The sequence below is a fragment of the Phocoena sinus genome, chromosome 9 (assembly GCF_008692025.1).
Source record: "Phocoena sinus isolate mPhoSin1 chromosome 9, mPhoSin1.pri, whole genome shotgun sequence".
NCBI classification, from domain to species: Eukaryota; Metazoa; Chordata; class Mammalia; order Artiodactyla; family Phocoenidae; genus Phocoena; species Phocoena sinus.
Window position 1 is genome coordinate 29338915 of NC_045771.1, and position 18952 is coordinate 29357866.

An 18952-nucleotide genomic window follows, 5' to 3' on the forward strand; every position below is an offset into this window, starting at 1 on the left:
AGGGACTGGCAGTATCCTGCTGTCTTTAGTAGGGGTTTCTGACGACGTCTAGTTCATCTCCTTAAGTTGAAGTGATCTATCAAAATGCCTTGTTTCCGGGCTTCCCTGGCGGCGCAGTGGTTGAGAATCTGCCTGCTAATGCAAAGGATACGCGTTCGAGCTCTGGTCTGGGAAGATCCCACCTGCCACGGAGCGGCTGGGCCCGTGAGCCACAACTACTGAGCCTGCGCGTCTGGAGCCTGTGCTCCCCAACAAGAGAGGCCGCGATAGTGAGAGGCTCGTGCACCGCGATGAAGAGTGGCCCCTGCTTGCCACAACTAGAGAAAGACCTCGCACAGAAACGAAAACCCAACACAGCCAAAAACAAACAAACAAACAAACAAAGCCAAGCATTTTGAAGCCTTGGTTCCGAAGAACAGTCAAAATCATTTGAACTTCAAAAACATATTAAAAAAAAAAAACTACAGTAGTATTGGCAGAGCACTTACTACTCCTTGATCCAGTCAAAATGGTAGAATATGCTGTAGTGCAGTATTGTTTTGTACTTGGATACATGTTTTTGACGTTATCAGCCCATATAAGCTTACTCAAAGTCTTGTTTGTTCATTTTAAATACAATAATCCTAGCCACTGATTTTGATGACATTTTTAACTTTCTTTTTATAAGATGAAAATGCTCAGAGAAAAATTTTAGATACTGATGATTCTCTCAGTATTTGCTCAAATTAAGGAGCCCGTAAGATAATATTTAATAAGATCCTAACCCTGATCACCTCTCTGAGCTCTTAACTTATCACTGTATTAGACACCCGCCACTCCTCTTCACCCCACTCCCACCATGCCAAAGCATTATGGCTTTGAAATGACTCTTATTGGGTTACATAATTTTTGATCAGTTTCTGTATTTCTTCTTGGAATCCTTCAGTGAAATGGAACTAAAAGAAGAAATTTCAGATGCAGAACAGCATTATGTTTTCCCCATAAACATTACCAGAACTATTTCCATCTCAAGAATCAATGCTTTCTCTTTTAAACATCTTTATTGGAGTATAATTGCTTTACAATGTTGTGTTAGTTTCTGCTGTATAACAAAGTGAATCAGCTATATGTATACATATATCCCCATACCCCTTCCCTCTTGCATCTCCCTTCCAGTCCCACCCGCCTAGGTGGTCACAAAGTACCCAGCTGATCTCCCTGTGCTACGGGGCTGCTTCCCACTAGCTATCCATTTTACATTTGGTAGTGTATATATGTCAATGCTACTTTCTCACTTCATCCCAGCTTACCCTTCCCCCTCCCCGTGTCCTCAAGTCCATTCTCTACATCTGCATCTTTATTCCTGTCCTGCCCCTAGATTCATCAGAACCATTATTTTTTTTTAGATTCCATATATATGTGTTAGCATACAGTATTTGTTTTTCTCTTTCTGACTTACTTCACTCTGTATGACAGACTCTAGGTCCATCCACCTCACTACAAATAACTCAATTTTGTTTCTTTTTATGGCTGAGTAATATTCCATTGTATATATGTGCCACATCTTCTTTATCCATTCATCTGTGGATGGACACTTAAGCTGCTTCCATGTCCTGGCTATTGTAAATAGTGCTGCAATGAAGATTGTGGTACATGACTCTTTTTGAAATATGATTTTCTCAGGGTATATGCCCAGTAGTGGGACTGCTGGATCATATGGTAATTCTATTTTTAGTTTCTTAAGGAACCTCCATACTGTTCTCCATAGTGGCTGTATCAGTTTACATTCCCACCAACAGTGCAAGAGGGTTCCCTTTTCTCCGAGGGAGGAACACTCCCAAACTCATTCTACGAGGCCACCATCACCCTGATACCAAAACCAGACAAAGATGTCACAAAGAAAGAAAACTACAGGCCAATATCACTGATGAACATAGATGCAAAAATCCTCAACAAAATACTAGCAAACAGAATCCAACAGCACATTAAAAGGATCATACACCATGATCAAGTGGGGTTTATCCCAGGAATGCAAGGATTCTTCAATATATGCAAATCAATCAACGTGATACACCATATTAACAAATTGAAGGATAAAAACCATATGATAATCTCAATAGTTGCAGAAAAAGCTTTTGACAGAATTCAACACCCATTTATGATAAAAACTCTCCAGAAAGTAGGCATAGAGGGAACCTACCTCAATGTAATAAAGGCCATATATGATAAACCCACAGCCAACATCATTCTCAATGGTGAAAAACTGAAAGCATTTCCTCTAAGATCAGGAACAAGACAAGGTCGCCCACTCTCACCACTATTATTCACCATAGTTTTAGAAGTTTTAGCCACAGCAATCAGAGAAGAAAAAGAGATAAAAGGAATCCAAGTCAGAAACGAAGAAGTAAAGCTGTCACTGTTTGCAGATGACATGATGCTATACATAAAGAATCCTAAAGAACCAGTGATTTTTTTTCCAATGCCTTCTGGGAATCGTTCTGTAGCAAAGATTGCAGAACAGAGGGAACTACATAAAGAAGATTAAATGATCCAAGTATAAAGCCGATGGTGAACCTTCTTTTTCATATGTCCCTATGGGATCCTCTTTGCCTACTTGGATGGCTGGCAAATAGTGTACCGTGCCTCTAAGTGCAGGCGTGCGTGCGCGCACACACACACAATGTCAGCAGGGATGCTTGGAAATGCTTATGCAGTCATTCTTGACTTTTAATATTATAATGTTTTCTTTAGTTTAGATTGGATACTAATCAATTCTTACCAAAAATAATTCACTTCCTTTAACCTTTACATCGAAAGATATGTGAAAATGCGTACTCTATTTTTTCTCATTGCAATTATGAACTTGTTAAGCACACACACATACACGTGCACAAACACACACACACTTATTTCCCCAAGGTAAATAAAATGTAGTTTATTCAATTAAGGAGTAACTAAAATGATTAGTAGCATTTCAGTGCCTTATAAACAAAACTCATCACCGCACTGTGTCCAAAAGCTTTGGTCATTGTACAGCAGGGAGTTCATTTGATCAAAATTTAGAGAATATCAGGGTTGGAAGGAAGTATATCTTATCTTATTGAACCAGACTTTAGTAGTTGAATCCATGGGATGATATCTCTGCCAAGGGATCACTGACTATATGGTGTATACCTCCAATAAAAAGGAAAAAAAAATACTCTCTAAACACAGACTATTACTAGTAAGACATTTATTAATTGTATTATTAAATAGTTTCTAAAATCCATTATTATTGCAATGGTGAAGAGGTAAATGCAAAGCTAACCTCAGTCAGAAGTATATTACAGTTAGGTTGATAGTAAATTACAAGAAACATCCACTGACTATAAATCTGTTACAGAATATGTAGTACTGTATATTAAAACAGGATGGAGATGCTACATGAATTGGCAACCTTTTATATCATTAAAAAACCATTGAAAACCTAAAAATGATGCTTGCATATAGCTGCAGATACTAGAAAATCTTTCATTTTAAAAGTTAATTCTGTACCATTCTTTTAAAAAATTTATCATCGTCATATGCAGGTATGTATTGTTTATATCAAGTGATTTTCATTTCTAGATATAATTTAAGACCGTTAATATAAATTCATATTTACTTTCATATAAAAATATATATAAAAATAGAGTATTTAAAGGAGGTGGATATTCATACTAAGGAACTGATCAATCAAAATAGTTTTATGTTTTTGTATAGTAATGAAATTGAGGTATTCGTACATTTGGTAATTTCAGCTAAATACTGAATTAACCCTCTCAGCCTTTTTTCCCCAAAAGGAAAATAATCCTTTAAGAGCCATTGTAACTGTGAGATGTTATCTCACAACAAATCGCTTGTACAATAAAAAATTTTACTATCTTAAACTTGAAGTATAGAAGAGAAAGTTCTCAGTACTAGGATTAGATGTGTTTTACATGTATGCCACAGTTTTATAAAAAAATAATTCTATGTCTTTTCTAAATCTGGATTAGATACAGTTGCTCAGGAAAATCAAAATACAGTTACTAGTAACAGAGTAGTATTTGTGGACATATACAAATGCTTTCTGGAAATAAATGCCTATGCACTTGAGAATGCTTAACCTTTGCAAAATATTTACATAAAATATAATTGCAATCTTAAATTATATAGAGTTCTAACAGCAAACAAAGGCCTTCTTAAGTAATATCATCAATGAAACATTATAAAGTAACCCATGAAGAACTATATTTTCTCACTTTAAAATTACATATTTAATCAACTTAGACTGCAGTTACCCATCCAAGTTCACAGACAGGCTAGGAGGGAATGTTTATGAAAACTACAAAGAATGCAAAGAAATATATTGATGTTTTAACTGTAAAATATTACACTTCCTATCGCTTTCATAGAATCTCTTAGAATTCCCTGGAGGAGCATTACTATTCTTTTCCTTTCAGTTACAGGATGTTAAAAATCTAGGAAGAAGCGGTTTTCATAAGCATTGGATTCACAAAGCCTAAAGCCTCATCAGAGCCATGTTTTCTCCTGGTAAAGGGCACGAGCGTAATCCCCACTTGCAGGTGTAATGTAATTCCTTTTTCCCCTTTCCAGTACTAAGGTGACGATAAAGATGATAAGGCAATACTCAAGAGCATTATCTTTTCCCCCCATGTTTCAAATGTCTATATTTCTCTTTATTATCACAATGCAATACCCAGGCCACAGTGGATCTAGTTTGTGATTATACTTCAGGTCACCATTTTCTAGTTCTGTCTTTCATCTTGAAACCAGCTGATTTCCATGTGCACATCCTAACTTTATAAAGCTGTAGAAAAAGAAAGTGTTAGGACTTTTCTAGCTACGTGTGCATTGGTGTGTTTGTGTGTGCCGGTGTGCCTCAGCATGGGCGGTGGAACCAAAATACACAGCATGCACAGGATTCGGCTGCTAAACCATGGTCCGGGTGAGTGACTTGAATCCTATTCCAAGTTCAGTCCTTCTGCAGAGTCTGCACAGTTCTTTCACTGGCACACATCCTGCTGAGAAGGATTTCGGAGCAAACCTGATTAACTGGACCTCTGACATGATACGGTGATTGAACGTTTGTTACAGAGTCTTGTTGTCGTTGTTGTACTTTGCTTTGATTGCTGAAATATTTTCCCACAATATGATTTCTTGATCGTTTCATTTTAAGAAAGTGATATTCTTTGGATAATTTTGATTTCACTACCTGCAAATAAAGAGCAAAAAAAAAAAAAAAAAAATAGTGAGGTAAAATCAAGGACATTTGAGACCCGCAAAGAGCAGGATAATTAACTCACAAACTTGAAGAAAACATCTCTAGCACATAGATGTTACAGATGTTGCCCAAGGGACATGAATATGATTGACATGACCAAGAACCAATGTAACTTATCTTTCAAAAAGGACCAAGGTTGAAATTAGAATTTCTGCCCCTTTTCTTACCTCAGGGCAGCTGTCTTTAATGCAACTAAGGAGTAGTCTCAGACAGTGTCTCTGCCTCACTGCTGTGTGTGTGTGTGTTTAGGCCAGATGCTAACATACAGAGGATACTAACATGCCTTTGTTGAGTCACTGATTCAAACATGGTACTCTAAGCCCGTCATGGCATCCTTTTATAGAATGATAGCTACAACTATTTTCAGAGAAAAGAGAAAATAGTTTTGCATTGCACACCCATAAACTGACGCTGTTACAGTTAGTAGTTTCATTTCTCTGGGCACTTAGTAAGTCATGGAATCCGAAGGAGCAGCCTATGCTCTATTAAGCTAATAACTTTATAAATGTTTGTACATATGTATAGTTTTACCTTAAAATTGTTTTGAATAGGCAGTATAAGCATTTATAAAGCATAAAAGAGTATATAATAAAAAGTTTCCTTCCCATCTCTTCTCCTCACTTTCAATCACTCAACAGCCTCCCCAGAAGCAACATATATTATAGTTTCTTCGGGATTCTCTTCATGGACATTTTATGAATATTAACACACACACATGAAAACAAAGAGGCCATATTTATTGTCTATTTGTACAGTATGTAAAACTTTGCTCTGGTGAAATCCTATAATTGTCAGCTTTAATCACTGGGCTAATATATCTCAGGGAGTTAGCAACAAAAGTCAGAGAAAACGAGGTGGGGACCCAGAAAGACTGGGGGAGGGGAGGGCTGAGAAGTAGGGAAAAGTGAAAATACTGGCAAAAATTTTTTGGGTGTGTTTACAAAGTAATAGCAAATCTTTAATTTCATCAAATTAATGCAACTGTAAGACATTTTCAGTCACTATGGACACATTATTTATTACTGATGACTAATGAAAGCAAACTAGCACATATGGATTTTTAAAATTCTTTTGAGGGCTATATAATGATTTAGGTACATATTTTTTGATCCCATATAAAAGAATGCAATGAAGACAGTTCCAACAATATAGAATATTTGAAAAAAGCAGCATGCGATCTATTTCGAAGGTAGGTATTTTTAGTTAGGTTGTAAGTTAGAGGGGACCATTTTAGAAGAGTTGTTTGAATAGAAATTCTATAACAGTCTACCCCGAAAGGTTAAGAGCAGTGATCTTTAGGTGGATGAATTATAGGTAATTTAAAATGTATTCTTTGTAAATTTTTGGTCTTGACTTTAATTTTACTGCAACGAATGTGCATTACTTTGTAATCGTAAAAACATTGAAGCTATTCCCATTTTGAAGACAAATAGAACAGGAATGCCTTTTAAAGACAATATACCCTGCTAACCCCAAATAAATGAATTGTTTTTTTGTAACTATGGGAGGTTTGGCTTTTCATGATCAGGCCCTCAGATGAAGTAACTCTTAACAAGTTCAGTGAAATCAGCGGGTTGTGGTGAGGAATCCCTATGGATCGTAATTTACAGCTCAGTCTGCAGTTAACCACTGATTAATATTCCAGGTCCCAACGTTGTGAGTTTCTATTATGCACCGCTCCTTCTACATCTGGTTGTACAATAACTTTAAATATGATAGGCTGGGGAGGTGCACCAATGTGTTCCTGAAGGTTTTGTCCATTTTGGAGGAGGTTTGTATTCACCTATAGCAAGATAAGTGAACATTCTTAAGGAAGTTTACTTAAGGAAACACTGAAGCATAAATATTACAGTCAACCCTGAAAAAATATTATTCCGATGTTCTGAAGCCAAAATAAGGTTAATTTTGTTTATATAATGTTATCTTAAGTTCTGGCTTTTTCAATTGCCTGATGATCTGCATGCTAATTACATGAAAAATATAAAAAGGTTCATCCCAATGCAAAAAGGTCATATTCCTTAAAATTTTTAATGTTTTGTGTGATTTCAGGGTTGCATTTAATGTTGCATTACCAGTGTTGGATAATGCTAGTTTAAATGCTTACAGTAATCTTGAAAGTGACTCATAAAAGGGATATACAAAAAATACCTATTTCCAGTGTATTTGCTGAAGCATGTAGCTTCCACTCGGGAGTAGTGTCAGTATTTTGCCAGATCACAGTGGGAAGGTTGATGATATACTTCTATTTTTAAATCACTAAGATGATCTCTGAGAAAGGGAGATGGAATGATGGTGTCTCCGCCAGCTCCTGAGGACCAGCCTAATGTCTCCTACAGGGAACACTTCTATTATGCTATATGAGATTGACCCCTACACAGCCATGCCAGGGATTGGCCCAACAATACCTAAGTCAGTTGATTTCCTTTGAAAACTATTTTTCAGGAAATAATCAAAGATAATGAGTTTCCCAATTCCTTTGTTAAGCCAGTATCACCCTGATGAATCCTAAAAGCTGACAAATCTACAGAGAAAGAATGATTTCAATTTTGATTTGTCAAAACACAGACATAAAAAATCCTCCCAAAATGTTATTGTAAATGGAATCTAGGAGCATTTTAAAAATCTAGCAGTATTATGGGCTGTATTACTAGCACATACAATTTATTTCAGGAATGTTAAGCTTCAATATTATGAAATATTTTGTCACAGGAAATTACCAAAGAATTATTTGTAGCTATATGATTGTTTGCCCTGAAAACTCAAAGAAATCTACAGTAAAATAAGGAGATAGTTTAAAGTTAATATTTAAAAATTATATAGCTTTCTATATTATATCAATAATAAGAAATATATTAGAGAAAAGATTTCATTACAATATTAAAACAACTTCATCAAGTTCAATGATAATCTATAGGACACAGGTGAAAAATGTGTCAAAAATTTAATGAGACATAAAAGAAAACATGAATAAATGGAAAGACATAACATGTCAAATCGTCCCAAGTTAATTAAAGAGCTATTCCAATTTTAATCACAGCAGGATTTGGGGGCATGTGACAAAGGAATTCTAAAACAGATCTTAAAGAATAAATGTAGGAAAATAGCCAAGACCATTTGGAAAGAAAAAAAAGCAGTGATGAGAGGATACTTTCAATACCAGATATTCATTCATCAACAGGACTTGAGTCTACCATCAACCTACCATGGACTCAATTTGTTGGCTGTATAAGCAAGTATAAGCAGAATTCAATACTGAGATAGAAAAAACCAGAAATTTTCACATTGCAGGTTAAAATGTATTTTATAAACTGCCCGTTCCCTAAAAATTTTCATGGAGAAATAAGGTAGTTCTAAATAGCACCCAATGTCATATAAATCCAGTGACCATAAATGTTAACAGCCTAAGAGTTTTTGTTTTTGTTTTTTTTTTTTTGTGGTACGCGGGCCTCCCTCTGCCGCGGCCTCTCCTGCCGCGGAGCACAGTCTCCGGACGCGCAGGCCCAGCGGCCACGACTCAAGGGCCCGGCCGCTCTGCGGCATGCGGGGCCCTCGCGGACCGGGGCACGAACCCGGGTCCCCCGCATCGGCAGGCGGACTCCCAACCACTGCGCCACCAGGGAAGCCTAGCCTAATAGCTTTAATTACACGGGATTAAAATCAAGAGTGTGTGTTTAAAATGGAGCTAAGTGCCGAACTGCTAATAGGGTCTCCAATGAAGAAGGGAGTGAAAATTGAGGGGGTGTGCGTAGTGTAAAAACAAAAGTATTTTTGTTTTTATTGTATATACTTATGTAAAAATGTTTAGCATTAGCAAGAATTCATGTAATCCTTTTATAATAGAAAAGCAGTAGAAGAGAGACAAAGTGATGCTGTATCTTTCAAAATTAAAATTTATGATTTATTTTTGCCATATAATATCCATCTTCAGAGTTCTCTGTGTTAGGAAACACATGGAGTAATTCAGATATAGTCCCTACCCTCAAGGGGACTATATAAAGACACATGTCTAAGACACTTGAAGTAAGAACAAGAATGAAATGACTTCAAAGACATTGTCTGAGACTAGATCCCCAAGGTCAGGCACCATGTTGTTTCCGTGTAATGAATAGTTCCTTAGTAAGTACATTAAGGAGACAGTGCTAATTTATGGTGGCCATGATAACTTGTTCACACAGCTATTATTTCTTTGAACTTATGTGTAAAATTTGGTGTCTGATATTGCCGTCAAACTGCTATCTCTGAGTTTCAAAATATTACTGTATTTTACCTACTCTTACTGACTCTAAAGTGGAGGAAGAGGAATTAGCTACATTTTTAAGTCTTGGAAATGTTATGCAAGTGAAGGATGTTTGATACCTGTACAGTAAAGAGTGAACTGTTTCTTTTCTTTGATCTCATGTGTAGAAATGTGCCCATGTGAGTCCTTCCAAAATCAGAGGACCATTTGGGGTTACTAAATTCCAACTACAGTGGCGACTGGAATGTAGCTTTGAAAGAGAGGTGTTAGCAATACAAATGTTAGGTTTATCTCTGGGGCATAATAGCAGTAAACAACAAAAATAAGCTATTAGAAAACAATGGTGAAAGATTTAGGTCTTGAACCAGGGACAAAGGACTCTAGATGTTTGTGTACGGTGGTCACCTCAATCAGAGGTGACTAACATCTTGATGCTTCCAAAAGCTTCTCTAAATCTGGGTGCATACGGCTCAACAACTGAGAAAGAGACGCATCTATCTAGAGGAAAAAGGAACTACTACATATGGTTAATAACACATAGCCATGTGATTGGGGAAATGTTTACATTACTTGAAACATGAGTGTTAGCTGGAGTTTTATTGTTCTTTTTGCCACTTTAAAATAATCCAAAGTAACTCCTTGTCTTTAGCTTTGTTGTCATTATTTTCTTTTTGTGACTTTGCTGTGTCAAATTATACTTAAAATTAGGAAGAGAGAGTGAAGGACAATTGGTCTCCATAAAATGTGATAACCTGTTAGGTCAGCATTGTTCCCTAATCACAAGTATAAGTGTAATAATTAAAATTATTTTTTTCTCACAGCAATGTTCAAATTTAGATTAAGTTACAAATAGGAATAGACTTTTAAGTAAGGATTATAGTGTTTCAAAACAGTAATAGATTTTTATTATAGTATCTATGGAAACTTGGAGAGTAATTTTGGAGCTGGAATCAAGGGCTGCAATGGGGATAAGATATTATAGGTTATGTAGATGATCACATTCTTCTGTGACTCAGTCCAACAAAAAAATCTGTGCTTTGGTGTGTAGAAGTAACTTTTGCTTTCTCTTAGGCTTCTTATATGCTAAGAAGTCTCCCACTTTATGATCGTATATCTTTCCACATCTCTATATAATTAAGGACTTGGGCACACAGACATTTTAGAAGGCATACAAATGCCCATAATTCAACTTGACTGGTTTGGGTCAATGGCTATTGTAAGACTTCCCAAACAAATGAAAAAGTGTTATAAATTACAGGACAAAAGTACATGGCAACTTTTACTATTAAATTCATGTAACTTCAACACTCAAAATTGATTTCACATAAATAGTCATCAGAATGAATGTGTTACCATGTCAATTAATTGCTGCATCTAAAATAACTATGAATTTCCTTTTTTAAAAATTTAATTTATTTTTATACAGCAGGTTCTTATTAGTTATCTATTTTATACTTATTAGTGTATACATGTCAGTCCCAATCTCCCAATTCATCCCACCCACCCCCCCTGCCCCCACTGCTTTGCCCCCTTTGTGTCCATACGTTTGTTCTCTACATCTGTGTCTCCATTTCTGCCCTGCAAACCGGTTCATCTGTACCATTTTTCTAGATTCCACATATATGCGTGAATATACGATATTTGTTTTTCTCTTTCTGGCTTACTACACTCTGTATGACAGTCCCTAGATCCATCCACGTCTCTACAAATGACTCAATTTCATTCCGTTTTATGGCTGCGTAATATTGCCTTGTACATGTGTACCACATCTTCTTTATCCATTCATCTGTCAATGGGCATTTAGGTTGCTTCCATGTCCTGGCTATTGTAAATAGTGCTGCAATGAACATTGGGGTGCATGTGTCTTTTTGAATTATGGTTTTCTCTGGGTGTATGCCCAGTAGTGGGATTGCTGGATCATGTGGTAATTCTATTTTTAGTTTTTTAAGGAACCTCCATACTGTTCTCCATAGTGGCTGTATCTTTTTTTTAAATTTAATTTTATTTTTTTTATACAGCAGGTTCTTATTAGTTATCTATTTTATACATATCAGTGTATATATGTCAATCCCAATCTCCCAATTCATCACACCACCACCTCCCCCCACTCAATTTACATTCCCACCAACAGTGCAAGAGGGTTCCGTTTTCTACACACCCTCTCCAGCATTTGTTGTTTGTAGATTTTCTGATGATGCCCATTCTGACTGGTGTGAGGGGATACCTCATTGTAGTTTTGATTTGCATTTCTCTAATAATTAGTGATGTTGAGAAGGTTTTCATGTACTTCTTGGCCATCTGTATGTCTTCTTTGGAGAAATGTCTATTTAGATCTTCTGCCCATTTTTTGACTGGGTTGTTTGTTTTTTTAATATTGAGCTGCATGAGCTGTTTATATATTTTGGAGATTAATCCTTTGTCCGTTGATTCGTTTGCAAATATTTTCTCCCATTCTGAGTGTTGTCTTTTCATCTTGTTAATAGTTTCCTTTGCTGTGAAAAAGCTTTTAAGTTTCACTAGGTCCCATTTGTTTATTTTTGTTTTTATTTCCATTACTCTAGGAGGTGGGTCACAAAAGATCTTGCTGTGATTTATGTCAAAGAGTGTTCTTCCTGTGTTTTCCTCAAAGAGTTTTATAGTGTCTGGTCTACTATGAATTTTCAAAAAGCCAATATAAAATGGGAAAGCTTGGTGAATTGGAAAAGCGTCAGGCAGATTACAAGCAAATACCTTTTCTAAAACTGATCTTGACTTGAATAACACCCAAGGAACTTCTGATGTGGTTCCAGATCCACAGAACAAAATAGAAAACAATTTTCAGTGGTGCAAGTGTTCCAAAATCTCTAGACCAGATTAGGGGGGAATGCTCTGATTACAAATGTGTTTCACAATCATGGGTAGGGTCTGAGGAATGAGGGTAATGGTTTTTTAAGGTTAGAAAACATGAGCTTGACCAGGCAAAACCTGCTAACACAATCTTTTAAGATGAATGTATACTATTGAAGTACTTTTTATTTGATATTGTCATTCTGCATTCAATCCAAGATCTAGTCACAAAAGTTATGACCAGCTGCAAAAGTAGTTTAAGAATTCACAGAAATAGAATAAAAATAAAGTGACAAACAATAGCTAGAAGCCAGTCCTTATATTTCATTTCAGGAAATCATGCAATTTTTACAGATAATAAGGAATTCTTTCATCTACCCCCCCACCCCCAATATTTAATTATGGCCACATGAAACAAGCTATGTTTTGAGTGAAGGGAGTCCAACTTCTCAATGGGTCAAAGATGCTGAGGATTAGAGGGCAAGACTAAAGTTTTCTTTAGGAATGAGGATTTTTTTTTTCATTTTGTTTTTGGTGTTTCCAGATATGCAATGTCTCTGTCTCCCATCCTACCTCCAAATCTTCAACCCTTTTTACCTGACAGCTGAGGCTTTTTCATTCCTGTCCCCAGTCAGAGCTCAGTTCCTGACTTTGGGAACAAATTCTGCTCTGAAGTGGGAATATTCATTAGAGGGAACTACAGATCAGTAGTTTACCTATTTCATGTTAAACTGTTGGTTCTATCTTACACTTCTACGCAGTTCCCCAGAGACTAACTCCCTGTCTTAAACTCAGTTTCCTAAGTGGTTGAGTATTCATGTAACTGGATTCTTGATACTATTTGAATAACCTTTGTTAGTCTAATCGATTTCAAGCTATGTTACTTCCCTGCTCTATTTAGATGGACATGTTGTGTCTTGGAATCTATTTTGATCTTAACTCACAGGTGTTTGTTTCCATCCATCTCTCCTGAACTTAGAATTTATATTTAAGAATATGGCACTATTGGGAGTTCCCTGGTGGCCTAGTGGTTAGGATTCTGAGCTTTTCACTGCCGTGGCACAGGTTCAATCCCTGGTAGGGGAACTGAGATCCTGCAAGCTGCACAGAGCGGACAAAAAAAAAAAAAAAAAAAAAAAAAAATATATATATATATATATATATATATATATATATATATATGGCACTAAAATATTATTTAGGGAACAATTTGTGTGGACCAACATTTCTCACTGCTGGAATCACTGTAGGAATTTGCCCAGCACTATCCTGGCCTTTTTAAAAGAGATCTACTAGGCCATTGCATTTCTTGTCAGAAGAGCTCTCCAGCATCCTGTCTGAGGCGGCACATGCCTGACTGACTGCTGGTATGTAGGGGTCTTGGGGAGAAGTTTGGGGGGCTCTACTTTTCAGCAGCCAATTTCGCTTTTGGCTTTCTGATTTTAGCTTCTAGATTAGTTTGCTCTTTGCTTTCCCTGTGTTTCTGAGTCTAGACTCTCTGCTGTTCAACTTTAAAAGAAATCATATGTATGGTTGTAGGTTCTTGACTGCATGGGTTGGGGTAAGGGACTCAGGGTCTACCAGTTTTGCACCGAGACTTTGAACCAGTTGTTTTCTGACGTGTGCTGTAGCCCTGCCTTCCTCACCACGTGGCTCCTTCAGGTCTGAGCCATTCAGACGATCCGTGGGTCAAGGGTGCCCCTCCTATAATTGGTGTTTCTCCTCTCTAAGCACTTTATTTTTTTAGGGAAAATATGAACTTTTATTCTTTAAAGCTAGGAACCAATTTTTAATATATTTTTTAGTTTTTATTGAAATATAGTTGATTTACAGTGTTGTGTTAGTTTCAGGTGTACAGCAAAGTGATTCGGTTGTGCATATATATATCTATCTATTCTTTTTTAGATTCTTTTACATTATAGGTTATTATAAGATATTGAGTATAGTTCCCTGTGCTATACAGTAGGTCCTTGTTAGGCACTTTACATTGTAAATTCCTCTGCAGGCTAAGTCAAACTTCTTAAAATGAATTCTGTCTGTTATGAGTTATTTCTTATTCTGTCTTTTTTTTGGGTGGTGGTGGTGGTGAAGATTTATGTCTTTAAAGTCTTTTTCGTGGAGTTTCAAGTGGAAGAGAAGATATATGCTTGTGGTCAATCTGCCACATTTAATCTGTACTCCAAACGTGATTTTAGACCTTATTGTCTATGCTAGTTTTCCTAAAGTGTGTTTACTGAGGTGTTAATAGCTGTTATTAAAAAAAGAAAAGTGGTTCTCTGGCCAACATTTTGGGAAAATCTGGGTCAAACTAAGCTAAACCGTTTCTTTGCTGTAAGGGCTTTGGGATCATTTAATATACTAATACTATTTAAGAATCCTTAAAGTGGAGGGGGATACAGTATTTCCCAAACCGCAGATCCTGTTTTCACCAGGCTAGAATGCTAAAACCTAAAGTAGGAAAAATGCTAATCAAAGCAGTTCAAAGTCCATCTCAGCTTGGCACTTAAAGGTTGGTAGTGAAACCTCCAGAAATGAGCGTTCATTGCACAGAATATGAGATAAAATAGTGATGTGTCAGCATCTCTTTCTAAGGCATACTGACATTCCATGTTCCAGTACTGCAGAGGTTGGGCTGGACAGCTGCCTCCTGGGGATATACTACCAGTGCAACGTAGAGTGACTGACACTTTTCTTTGTTCATCGTCCATTATAACTGTCCTTCTTAAGAGAGATACCCTGATGTTATTGGGTATCCACCATTCCATAGAGGATGGTCCCTTTGGAAGAGGATTTTGTACCAATCCATCTCAGGAAAGGTTGGGCTCCATTATGGCTAATGAGTTCATTCTCACCGATCTTAAATCTAATTCAAGATTAGATCTTGAATCTATCCTGATAGATAGATTCAAGATCTAATCTTGAATTAGATTCAAGGCACCGATCTTGAATCTAATCGGCCACTAGAAAAGGCTAGAATTCACTTGCAAATGGAATGAACGTGAATCCTTTTACACAGAAAGGACTGTTTAGAATTATCTTCCAAAAAATGGGGTGTAGGAATGGTAGGTAGAGAAAGCTTCTGTGACTCTTCTTTAGTTACAGAGTCATTGAAAGATTTCAGGTGACACCATTCCATTTGCAGTGTAGAAACATTACACCTGGTGGGGGCAGGAAAGATGAACTCAAGTAGTTCAAAGTGAAGGTTCCAAGAGGAAGATATTGTAATAGTCTAGGGCAAATGAATGACAGGGAAGAAGACCTTCCAACTCATCTTGTTCATTTACCAGCATCCTACCAACTATTTACCAGTGTCCTTGACCTGGTCCTCTCCCACGTTGTCAGGAGCCTTCCTCTACCAGTCCTACCCGCTCCTGTATACTCACTCTACCCCTAGTATTAACTATTCCCCCTCTGCCCATAAACATGCCAAAGTTATTCCTCCTATAAACTGCCCCTAGATCACTTTCTCTTCTAAATCCAATATCTTCTCCTCTTTCTTATTGTTACTTGTTGAAAGGTTTTACCTTTTCTCACTTCTTATACCTCTTCATTCTATTGTAGTTTACTCCCAATATTTTACTGAAACTACTCTTAATATGGTAAGAAAGGACCTTATCAATGCCAAAAATCAATGACTATTTTAAAATCCCTGTCTTAATAGAGTTATCTATTACACTAGACAACATTAACCCTGTTTCAATCTCTCCTTACACATTTTCACTTTTTGGTTTTCCATGGCACTCCACTCTACTAGAGCTTTCCTCTAACAGTTTATTCTCTAAATGCAAATGCTCCTATTTCTCCCAACTTGGCTTAAATATTGGTGTTTCCAAGGGTTCCTTCCTCAACTCTTCTTACTCTTCTCACTTTCTTTGGATGATCTATTTTTATCATTTACCTATTTTCTGAGGACTTCCAACTTTTTAATCTCCAGCCCCACCCTGTCCCTCAAGCTTCAGATGTGTATCTCCAACTGCCTGTTAGGAGGCAGGCAGGCATCCTGGATGTCCCACAGGCATCTCAAACACAATATGTTCAAAACGGAATTCATCTTTTCCCTAAGCCTGTACCTTCTCAGTTACTCCATGTCTCAATTGCCGGTTCGGTTCTCTAATCTGTCACCCAAGTTAGGAATCATTTTTGATTCTTCTTACACCTCATGCCACTCATAAGATCTACAGATACATATTTAATAGGGCTTCTATTTGTCTGCTTCTCTCTTATGATTGCTGTCTCTGTCCAGGTTTGGGTGAGCCCTTTATCATCTCTTACCTGACTTCTGAAAAATTCTCCTAACTTCTCTCCCTGGCTGAGTCCTTTTCAAATCTTCACTCCTCATGGTTCTCAGACTTACCTATTTGAAACAAAGATGCAATCATCTCACTTCTCTCGAAAACCTTTCACTGACTCTCCATCACTTAGAGGATAAAGTCTAAGCTCTTACCATGATCTGGCCCTGGCCTACTTTTCCCAGTCCCCTTTTATAATTGATGTTCTACAATATATAGAATTGCTTGTGATTTCCTGAGAACATCAGGTTATTTCAAAGCTACTTTGGTTCACATTGTCTTAGGGGTTGGAATGGTTCCTTCTGCTATTACCTTACTACTTGACTAGGACCAACTCATCCTTTAATAAGAAACTTGGGTAGTTTTCAAGGAGAGATTCACTCAATCCTCAGATTGGATTAGGTGCCCCTTCTTGGTATTATTACAATACCTTATTATATCTCTTTAACGTATTGTTTCATAGTATGGATTTTTATGCCTGACTCTCTGACTACAATGTGTTAAAAGTAGAAAATGTGTCTTATTTATTTTTGCATTACTCTTGTTTAGCTCAAGAACTGGACTCAAAAGATAAATATTGGACAATTAAGTAAAAGAATAAATGTGGTCGAGGCAATTGGAACAGAGTATAGGGGAAAGACTTGGAAGAATATTTACGAGGTAAACAGGATTTGGTAACTAGCTGGTTGGAAGTGCTAGGGGGCTGAAGAAACATAAGGAAGAGTCAAGGATGACCCTAGCTTGTAAATGACAGTGCAAGAGAGTGAATTCAGGAATACAAGAGAACAAGAGAGCGTAAAGGGAATATTAATTCTCAATTTGGAAACGTTGAGTTTGAGACGCTTATAGGAATTCTACAAAATGTTTCCTACTTCATTTGACAGCAGTTAGTACAATGCCTATATAGACACTCAAAAATTTGTTGAAGTAGATTTCTATTACTAATTTATTAAAAATAGCCATGCTGATAGTTAAATTCTGGGATCTGCTATGTAAGATGACTATACTTGAATCAGTTATTTTTTCTTGAAAAGTCAATAGTTCAGTTTTTTAGACTGATGAATTTAAAGGCTTCTTTCTTCAACTGTGTTCATAATAAACTTTGAAAGTTTGAAGGAAAAAGAGAAAACCTTTAGGTCCACAATACAGAAGGAAAACATTTCTAGGCCAGATAAGCTTTTGTTAATTTAATTAAGATTAAATAATAACAGGAAATCGTCTCTGGCAAAGAACTGAAAACCTCTTCTTTCCAAGGTGCAAGAATCAAAGGAAACCTGTTGATATTAGAGCTGGGTGGTGATGCCGGAGGGTTTCTGTGTTTTGCTGTGTTTTGTTTTGTTTTCGACTGAGTCAAAAGCTGGAGCGACATCTGCCAGAAAACAGAGACTTCATAGAAAGTTTGTGCATAACACTTAGTTGTGGGTTTGCCCCTTCTGCAGCCAGGCTTGGGCTGGTAATATGTTTGTATCCTTTCCAGGTTTTAGCTCACTCACAGTAGATGTTTGCCACATAACTAAAGGCACCATCTAAAACCACTCTTGGGCGACCGCTACCTGGATCCTGTTTGTTGTCCTGTATAAACACTGGGAAAACAAATTCCACTTCTACCCATGAAGAGAAACACCTGCTTTTCTAATCAGCAGGAACATTTTTGTCGAACTTGATGCATACCAGTTGGGAAATTGTTTATAGATTCATGGTGGCAACATATCCTCTCTTGGTGACTTGACAGATGAAAGAGACACCCCAAGACCTTTAATCTCACCTATGGCAGCAAGAGCCCACTGGAGCAGGTTTGTTATGTCTAGGATAGAATTCTCACCACAAATCAAAGAGAACACATCGAGATCTTACTGTGATGATTACAGCAATCCTTCTCAGGTATCTATGAATCTATAGTGGGAATGGTTTAATTGAACACCAAAAGATATAAGGCTCCCAAACCCAAAATCTTATTGTTCTAATACAGTAGATCTTAATGCTTGCTTTTACTGTATGACAAATTCCTTTCCCAGCTCCTGAGTCCAGCACAGAGGAAGAAATGGTTGTTATTAATGCATTTCTGCCTTTAATGTTTTGTATGAGATGAGTAATCTACGTTTTCTTGGCTTGCCACATTCATCATCAAATCATCCTTTGCAAAAAGCTTTCGATTTTCTTGATTGTTTATAATAAGCTAACAGTGACTCAAGATGTTGGGTGATGGTTTAGAAAGATTATAAAACATCCGTGTCAGCACTGGAAACTTCCTGAGGTACAAGTGGTACAAATTGTTCAAGAGTTAAGCAACAATTATGCCCAAGTGATGAATGGGTT

At 36.9% G+C, this 18952-nt stretch overlaps 1 protein-coding gene across 1 annotated transcript in view; it reads right to left on the reverse strand.

The window, feature by feature from the left end:
- Positions 1 to 2908: 2908 nt before the first annotated feature.
- The window catches only part of CPED1 (cadherin like and PC-esterase domain containing 1), a 294480-nt gene continuing 278436 nt past the window's right edge, over positions 2909 to 18952 (reverse strand). The window contains exon 22 of the mRNA XM_032643898.1: positions 2909 to 5215. Coding sequence (XP_032499789.1) covers positions 4976 to 5215 — 240 coding nt within the window. The 3' untranslated portion in view covers positions 2909 to 4975. The remainder of the gene's footprint in view (positions 5216 to 18952) is intronic.